This window comes from Coenobita brevimanus, chromosome 8, assembly GCF_032717465.1.
Source record: "Coenobita brevimanus isolate Jiangsu-jjx chromosome 8, ASM3271746v2, whole genome shotgun sequence".
In the NCBI taxonomy this organism is placed as follows: domain Eukaryota; kingdom Metazoa; phylum Arthropoda; class Malacostraca; order Decapoda; family Coenobitidae; genus Coenobita; species Coenobita brevimanus.
The window spans coordinates 6412007-6421800 of NC_136961.1; the positions used below are offsets into that span (position 1 = coordinate 6412007).

Genomic DNA, 9794 nt, shown 5'->3' on the forward strand with positions numbered 1-9794 from the left:
CACTGTGAGTTGATGTTGGCAGGCACGAGACCAGTGACAATGCATCTGTGTCGGCAAGACACCACAAAGAAGTGGGTTTTCACATCTCTTGTTACAACATGCTCATGGCATTTTGCTGGCTGCGTGCGACATGAATAGCATGAAGTCTGCAAAGACGTGATGCGAAGGAAAAAAGTAATGAATGAGCACATGAAACCACAAAAAATGAAGAGTCATGTAACAAGAGCTGTTCATATTATCGGTTTGCCATATTTTCAGGCAGCTTGGAGAACAAAGGCCAAAGCGGAAGAAAGTCTCAACATTTCTGCAAAGATCATCAACTTCATCACAGTTCTGCTCAGGTATGAGAATGTGTAGTGACGTATTAAGTCAGTGGCCAGTGTCTGCACATCTTAAAGTGATTCGCACCAAATCCTGTCAGTACTTACAGGGGATAGATTTTACAAAGTGGGAGATATACGTGCAAAACGTTATCCTTGTCTCCCAGAGATAACTACTGTACAACATTTTTTTCCTATCAAATATCTGAGACTTTGGGAAAGCAGCTTTAGGGAAGAGATAGAGATTATGAAATGCGTGAGAGTGAAGAGTATGTGAAGATCCAAGATCTCGTTAAACGAATTTTTCATTTAGCATTGTAATAGTACTTTTACTTATATTTTTAAAAACCCTGAATATCTTATTTCTGATGAACAGGTACCTTGTTTAGGTAAGTTCTTCATAAAGGGCGAGTTTCTGACTGTGGTTCCTTAGCTCCCAAGAAACTCTGAGGCAGCAGCAAGTCTCCAAATCGTTTCCGCTTGGGTTCATTTATTTTGCCACCTCTAATTATGAATACCCAATTAATCCTTTGTTTTTTTAGATTGTTACGTTCCCTCGATAAAGAAATCCTAGGAGGAAGTTGAAATTACGTTCATCACCATCATCAGCAGTAGTCGCTCCAATGCAGGACAAAGACCTGTCCCATTTTTTTTTCACTCTGACCTATTGGCTATAAGCCGTTCAATCTAATCGCAACGGATCTCCGAATCTTATCTCGCCCTCTAGTCGTCTATCTTACACTTCCTCTCATTCCATCTCTGAGCTGTCATTCAGTTACTGTGGTTGTCCATCTATTATCTGTCCTACTAAGGACTCAGCTTTCGTCCGTTCCTATATCCATGAAGCTCTCATTATATCTCTCTATGTGACCCCTAACATAATTCTTTCCATTCCTCTCTGAGCACTACTAAGTTTATGTTCCAATGATTTTGTTGAATTGCATGTTTCTGATCCAGAAGTTATAGCAGGGGGAACACACTGATTTTATAACCGTCTCTAATTGCATGGTAGTAATTGTTTATCTTTTATGCAGTTACTTAGTTTGCCTAAAGTCCTCCATCCCATTCCTGTTCTTCGCATGATTTCATTTTTCTTGGAAAGGATCAGCCTGAATTGCCTGCCCAAGGTATATGTATTCTTCACCACGTTCTATTTCTTCATTTCTTCATCTGTATTAACTTGACGGGAACAAACATGCCTGTTATGCATAATTTTCATCCTCATATTCATTTTCAAGTCTACCTTCAGACTGTCTCTGTCCAGGTCGCCTCACATTTCGTATGGGTCCTCACGTGATTCACTGAAGAGGACTTGGCGTTTGCATATAAAAGATTGTTCAGTCGCTTTCCATTTATTCCTTTGTCATTAAATCTAAATTTCTCAAAACGTCCTCTAAGGCACGCAATGAATAACTTTGATGAAATAGTGTCTCCTTGTCTAACACCTTTGTTTATTGGTGTTTTCTGGGTGTACTTACGGAATCATATTATGGCCGAGCCATCTCTATAAACATCTTTTAGTACTTTAGCATAAGTTACTCTTACACCTCGTTCTCGGATTCCTGTCATCACTGCAGCTGTTTCAACTTAATCAAATTATTTTTCATAATCAATAAATGCTATGAACGAAGTTTTCTTATATTCTGAGGTTTTATCGATCATCGTATTAATGATTTGAATACGCAAACACTTCGAAATCCGACTTGTTCTCTTGGCTGTTTTACACATAAGGTTGGACTAATTCGATTTGGTAGGACTTCTGTGAAAAGTTTGTATCAACAGGAAGAAGACTAATTAGATGGTAATTATTTAGGACTTTGATGTCCCCCTTTTTTGTGAAACAGAGCAGTTACTTTATAATACTTCATATGGCTATTAAATTATTTTATATAAATTAATGAAAGGAGATCCGAATAGGTATACATTACTACCCTATATATGCCCCATTAATTACAATCGAGTTCGTGTGTTTTCAGTAGTTTCACTCCATTACCTTAAGTGTTTTTTTTTGTTTTTTTTTTTTCATGATTAGCAAAGGCCAGCTCGTGGGAATTCCAAGCTGAGATAATGGACGGTGACAATACTAGATCCTGATAAGAATTCTTGAAAGCTGCCAATATACGTCTCTTATGCTTGAATCATATGTATGATTTAGTGGTTTAATACTCAGTTGAATTAGGCAAATACTTAGAGTGGGAACATGGGGGTTTACTCCCTATTCTCGTCCCATTTTCGACAATGTATTTAACAAAATCATATAAAAAAATATCTTACATAAATGTTATATAGTTATTTCAATGTAAAGAGGAATTTAGTAGTAAGTTTTGAAGAGCCTTCAAGTCAAATCGAACACAGAATTTTCAGCTGGTATGCTACTGCAACAGCAGAAGAAAGGAACAAAAGAGCTATGATGTCTATATAACGGAAAATTGAATGCTGGGGACGACAAGGACTGGCCGTAGGACGAAACCATGATGAAAGTGCTTGACTATGAAGATGCAATAAATAAAGGACATCTGTGGATGTTACTTCTTGTGATCTATGAAACGAATAGAGCCTTGCAAAGTCACACAAACTCGTCAAAATAATGTTACATACATATTAAAATATCTGAAAATAACCTTGTGGACTGAATTCAAAACTTTATTCAGGGAAAAATTGCCCTGGAAATCGAGGAACACAGCAGTGGGACTTCTACTGGGTTGGCAGCAGATGAAGTGATACTTAGTGTGAACAGGGAGCAATTAGGCAACGTAATCTGCTACGTCCGGAATAATAAAAATATGTTGAAAAACTGAATATGTGAAATGTGAGAATTAAAAGGGCGAAACCATTGCCGATCCCGTCAACGACTGCCTTCAAAAGGTTGAACTTGACAATGGACGCTGTCGTTCTCAGACTCTTAATGGAGCAGGCAATATGGCTGAGAAACAAAATGAGACTGTAAGGAATTTTCAGGTGAAGACTAACTATAACAAGGCCACATATTAACCACTGTGCATCGTATGAGATAAATCTTATTCCTTCCAAAACATTCAAGGTGCCAAAAGCTTACAACATAGTTCTGCAAGCACTAGGAAGGTTTTTCATCAACAGCTTCAACGTCAAGGCAACCTTGAAAAGTCATGTAAGAAATAAAAAAAAAATCACGATGATGAAGAAGGTTTGGTCTCTATGTGAAATGAGATGAATAGAGTTCCGTAGGAATTTTGGAGATTTAGATACTGTTTATGATTTTTCTTTTAATGTGGACTACATCTTAAACAACAAAGATAATATCTGGGACCCAAAGACTATAACCGAAGGCAATGAGTTTCATAAGCAACTTACAGAACCCAAGTTCTGCGTAGTCTTTCAAATTTGCCAGTATTTGCTTTGATTCACTAAAGCCACTGTCTCTTCAGCTCCAAGGCATAGACATGGAGCGCAGCCAAGCATTTACAAAGGTCTTAGTGCTTAAGGAGGAATTTCAGTTCATTCGGAATAATTCAGAGCAGAAATTCGAGGACCTCTTCACGAGAGCAGCATCGTGGAAATGCACTCTTGACTGTTCCACGTACTAGACAGTACACCATACTTGAGGTATGATGGAACAGATACCCCTGAACAGTACTGCCGGTGAAACAATTTTCTTACTAGTCACTGGCTGCGTAACAAGGCAGTTAAGTGACAGATTTCTTGGAAGAACCGCCTTTATTATCACAGCCAGGGTCAGAAATAATGTAGTTCATCTTACACCAGACGTGGGGACTACAGTCAGGGAGCAAACAAAGATCATCTGTCCAACCCACGATCCTTTTCTTAGGTCTGAAACTATTTATCTGGTTCATAGATAAATCCAAGGTACAATCGATATCTGAAACTTTAAAAAAGCCGTCTTCAGATGGTATGGAGCAGTGTTCCTAAATGTGATGACAATATTGCGTATTCTAACAGTGACTGCGACCAGTACCAGTGTGGAAAGGGCTAATTGTGCTCTGAGATAAAGGATGTGAATAATAGTTGCACGGATGAACCTTGCTATAATGCCACGACTCTGATATATAGCACGTCTATAAACACAAAAATCTTGATTATGACAAGATTATTGACATATATACCAGGAGACATCCATGGAAGATGCACTCCACTATCCATGTACGTGATAAGTAGTTTTGGATGGTGGTTTGTTGCTTCAGTGATCATGATTATGTACTGTATATTACACGTACCTGTATTAGTGTAGTCTTGTGATTAACTGTGCGGCTAACTTGTCTGGTTTATAAAATCTCTCGACCACATCCTTATCCCCCAAAAGGAGGATGGTGGATTGCAGAAGAAGGACAACTTCAGCATGCAGTCCACCAAGTTCACGTTTCAAGTGAACCTGAGGCCACAATAACTACCATTACTACTAAAAGAAAAAAAAGTAGGCTAAATGTTCTTTCTAAATATCGCTACAGTTGTCGTCAATTCACCTGTCACCCATATAATAATAATAACAAATCATCATCCAATCCTACGTTGCCCCATGAGGAGCGTAGAAGCCCGGGGCTAGGCAGTTGGTCCTGATATTTAAGATGAGAGTGACTAGCCTCATTCATCCCTGTGTGGCACTCCGTGAGCAATAAACCCCCAACTACCCCTTGGATATAAACCTTCGCCGGCTCAATCCGATTGGAGGGCAATAATTATCCACCAAACCACCAGGCGCTAAAATTTGCTTATATGGCTACCACCCAGCGTCGTAAATGGTTTCCTGGTGTACAGGAAATAATTTGGCTTGTCACTCAGTGTAGAGTCACCCTCAGGCAGAAGGAAGAGGAAACAATGAAAGCAAGAAAGACAGAAGAGGGAGCGTAAAGTCACGCGTAGGCGGATGGACGAGGAAAGAATGAAGGAAACATAGATAGAAGAGGATGGAAGGAGAGAAGGATGGAGGAGAGGAAAGGGCAGACACCCAAAAGCAGCACTACATTGAGTGAGTGGATGGTGAGGGTCCCCACCTGCCACAATAATAATAATAACAAACCTTTTGTCCTTGGTGACATTACAAGCTTTACTATAAGCAAAAGGCTTGGTGGATATTCGACTGAATAATATGCTTCTTTAAATATACTGTAGTACTGCAACACTGTCATTTGTAGAACAAGTATTTTATATTTTACAAATGTGTCATAATATTTGTCCACGTTAAGATTTGTGTCATTATACTTATTTGTTAATATTGGAGATTTGTGGCATCATGTTTGCATACGTTACAGTTTTGTGCCAGTATATTTGCATATGTTAGAGCTGTAAACTATTATTTCTCTGTTTATGTTCCTCTATTTATTATAGTTGCTTTCTAATCTTGATTTCATAGCGTCATGAATTATTTAATTTTCTGTTCCAATACAGATTAATTACACAAGATTTGCTTTCGAATCTTGATTTCATAGTGCCATAAGTTATTTAAGATTAATATAAGAAATTTTACGAACTTGTTGCAGTAGTGTTTATTGTGAAAATAAAACAGTTTCAGACTAATTGTTGCATCTTCACAGTATGCACAACTTTAATACGTGGTTATAATTTCTTCCTATATTTTTGAACGTTACAGCTTTCCCCCTTTTATTTATTTATTTATTCATTTGTTTTTTGTAGGACCCCCAAGATGCGCATCATTACGATAATCATGTGCCTTGATTACTTCATTGTGTCCATGACCTTCTATGGCCTGACCTTGGGAGCCTCAAACCTGGGAGTTAACCCCTTCATCTTCATGGCAATGTCGGGGACAGTGGAGGTAGTGGCCAAAATCTTCGGGGCCCTGACGGCAGACTGCATGGGCAGGAAGAAAATACTTTTTCTCAACTTCTCCGTCGCTGCCATCGTTCTTTTAGCCCAACCTCTGGTTTCTGATGGTAGGTTTCGAGGGGTTGGTGTACATTTTGGCACCAGTAGTTACTGAGTGTGTAGATGATGGTAATTTTTGTAAATCTCTGACACCACTAGTTCATGAGGCAGATATTTGTATTTATACTAGACACCAGAGGTTCCTGAAGTGAGTGTGACCATATCTGACATCAGTAGTTCCTGCATGTCTGTAATAGGGATTGCGTTCATATCTAACACTATATAGAGTTCTCAAAGGTCTCCAGTAAGCTGCAGTATTTTTAGGTACACAAAGTAGGATGTCTAAAGAGTGTTCAAGTTTGTCACTCTTCCTTTTAAATTCTAATTTATTTTGCACTTAACTTCATTTATAATTAGTGATTAATGAATCAGATGTTTGTCAAAAGTAAATGCCAATGCTGATTCATGGCAGTAAAATTGTATTTTTGTATATTAACTGAAAGGGAGTCAGTGTACCCTTTACAGATATTCTCGTAAGTATGATAAACATGCTGCTTTTAATGAAAGATCTGTATAATCCCCTCCTGTATGAATTTTCCAAATATTGCTCAAACAGTGAAGACTCCATAGTGATCAGTCCGTTTCTGACGGTAGAGAAGCTGACAATAAGCAACATCACTACAAATAAGTTGAAATTAAATATGTTATGTTGGCTAAGAGTCGTTATTACAGTTAAGCTCTTACTGTTGTGCTTCAACTTGTTCCCATATACCCCTGTGCCGCACAGACCTCAAATGGCTGACTGTAGTACTTGTGATGGTGGGCAAGATGTCTATCTCATGTGCCTTTAATTTGATCTACCTATACAACCTGGAACTTGCTCCCACCGAGATACGCAGTCAGAGTATGAGCGCCTCCCAGATAGCTGGCCGTGCAGGAGGAGTTGTTAGTCCATACATACTGAGTGCATTGGTAAGCAATCCTCACTTAGTCTTATTCAGTAGTGTTAACTCTACCACTAAAAGATAGATAGAGGCTGTGTATTAACATCTGCAGAAGTAGGAAATATTAATAGACAGACCATGCTAATTTGTGGGGATGAAGTGATGAACCTATTGCTGGTTGCAATGTAATTTTATACAAGCACACCTCCAGATTGGTGTCCTGCTGGTCATGACATAATGCAGAGTAGTTGCTCATAATTTGTAACAATGATTCTGTATCAGTTATCCATGCATTTGAACCTCCTGGACAGCAGAATATAATATCCGCATCACCCATCTGGATACATAGCTCGTCTTGACATTTTTGTCCCTACTCAAGAACGAACTTTCCAATCACTTATGTTATGCAGAGTCTGTATACTCTGTAGAACTGGACCTAAGGCATTTCATTCCCTGCTCCCGAAATTCTTGTTTTCCTTCTTCAGTTCTCCAAGTGCACCCCTTCAAATAAAAGACCTCCAAGCATTCGTAGCCCTATTCAGTATGACCGATCTGCCACCTACTGACTTGTATTTAGACATTCTATGCTGTGTCCTTGGCTTTTTAATAACCTAACAAGAAAGCATTCAATCATATCTATGCCTGTTAAGTAATGACCCATATTCCTCACCTGTTTTTGCCCAGGAGTTGAGACGTTTCTGTCCCTAAGCAGTAACAACTCATACAAGATTTAACACAGGAGTCAGCCTTCTCTGTCCCTACTCAGTAATGTTCCCTCTTCTTCCCGCTGATCTTTGTCTTCTTAAGTTTTCCAAATGGTCGATGTTTATTGTCCAAGAAGCAACAGTCCCAACTCTAAGATCGATCCCACTTCCGTCCGGTGACTTGTATCTTCTTAGCTTTCTATGTAGTGTTTACTATTCAGGAAGTATCCTTGCTCTTTAACTGCCCTGTTCCATTCACTGTATGGTATCTTCTACCAAGAAAATTAAATTTATCCCCTGTCAACTGACATGTATCCTCAGGCAACTAACACATATTCTTTGTTGACTAACCTGCATCTCCTGCCATCTGACACCATCTAAGCTTTCCATGAGGCTGGTGCTTAATGTCCATGAATCAACTGTCCCGACTCAATAATGAGCCACTTTTCATGTTGTCCAGGAATGAACAGTCCCTACTCAGCAATGACCCCATTTAATAATATCAAGAACCGACTGTCCCTACCCAATAACGACCCCATTAATATCGTTCAGGAACAACCCTAATTTTATATTGCCCAGGAATCACCGTCCCTACTCAAACCCTATTTTATATTGTCCAGAAATCAACTGTCCTTACTTAGTAACGTTCAGTTGTCCCTATCCAGTAACAACCCTTTTAATATTGCCCGGGAATCAACTCCCCCTACTCAGTAACAATCCACTTTTAAACGAGTTGCAGTACCCATGTCCCTCTATTCAGTAATGACCCCCCTTGTAAACCAGGAGTTGAACTATCCGTATCCCTACTCAGTAACGACTCCCACTTTAAAACCAGGAGGCGTACCCGTGGGCCATGTCTGTGGTGATGGGCGCGGCTGCGGGTGCGGGGGTTGTCTCTCTCCTTGCCCTGTGGGAGACGAAAAACACCCGCCTGATGGACACCGTGGCCGATCTGGAGGGTCTCACTCACGCCCCTGCCACCCAGACTGCGGCAACCAGGTAGTCTCTCTCTCTCTCTCTCTCTCTCTCTCTCTCTCTCTCTCTCTCCATAAATACTGAAGACATCCGTGTGTGTGTGTGTGTGTGTGTGTGTGTGTGTGTGTGTGTGTGTGTGTGTGTGTGTGTGTGTGATACAGTATGAAGGGACGATGAATTGATTAGGTCAGCAAAGTCAAGGAATCAAAGGTCAAGATCATATGGGGTCGACTTAGTTTATCTGTAGTCTTATTTCAACCCACAATGAACCCTGTCATGGAGGTTGTATGGCGAGTCCGTGCGCAAGGCTTGATGCAGGCGTTTCATTTATACCATATTATTGCAGTATATCCCTTCCCGGTGCAGCTTATTGCCGCCCTCCCATGCAACACCGCCAGTCTGTGGGTTTTTGTTTTGGTGATTTCCTATGAATTTCTCATCATTTATGCTTATTAATTGCGTTTTTTTTTTTTTTTTTTCCCGTCCAGCACACTGCTTCCTGTGTCACCGGGGAATGGTAAGTTATCTGCCAGTCGTCAGCGTTTCATTAATTTTCTTTAAAATTTTGACAGTGAACTCGTGTATAATATGCATAATATAATCCCAACAATCTTTTACTTGCATACCACTGTGCGATGCTGTTTTGACTGTTATATATGAATGTACTTGTCTATAGCACTCCATCCTTGTGTTGCATATTGATATGATAATGCAAAAAATCTTCAACACTCTTACCTCTCCATGACTAAGCTAACTCTGCATTTCTTATACAGCTGCGGCGGTGTGAGGTACTAGACCGGAGGAGCTTCTTTCTGATGATAGTTTGGTGTATTGTATGACGTTTTTCAAATACTGACCATGGCAGGCAAATGCCGGAAATATTATAGAAAAGAGAAGAGGGTTTACTTCATTACAAATATGTGCGCATATTACCTGAGCATATTGCCGTCAAAGCACAGCACTAGGGTCATAATTTAATTTGTACTCTAAACTCCGTAGGGCTTCTCCTAAGCGATTTACTTTGCATGTTGCAC

At 39.7% G+C, this 9794-nt stretch overlaps 1 protein-coding gene across 1 annotated transcript in view; it reads left to right on the top strand.

The window, feature by feature from the left end:
• LOC145406342 (organic cation transporter protein-like) overlaps positions 1-9555 on the top strand; it is a 100177-nt gene extending 90622 nt beyond the window's left edge. The window contains exons 10-14 of the mRNA XM_080277506.1: positions 259-341; positions 5946-6205; positions 6925-7109; positions 8621-8784; positions 9534-9555. Of these exons, the coding sequence (XP_080133632.1) occupies positions 259-341; positions 5946-6205; positions 6925-7109; positions 8621-8784; positions 9534-9555 (714 nt within the window). The remainder of the gene's footprint in view (positions 1-258; positions 342-5945; positions 6206-6924; positions 7110-8620; positions 8785-9533) is intronic.
• Positions 9556-9794: the final 239 nt, after the last annotated feature.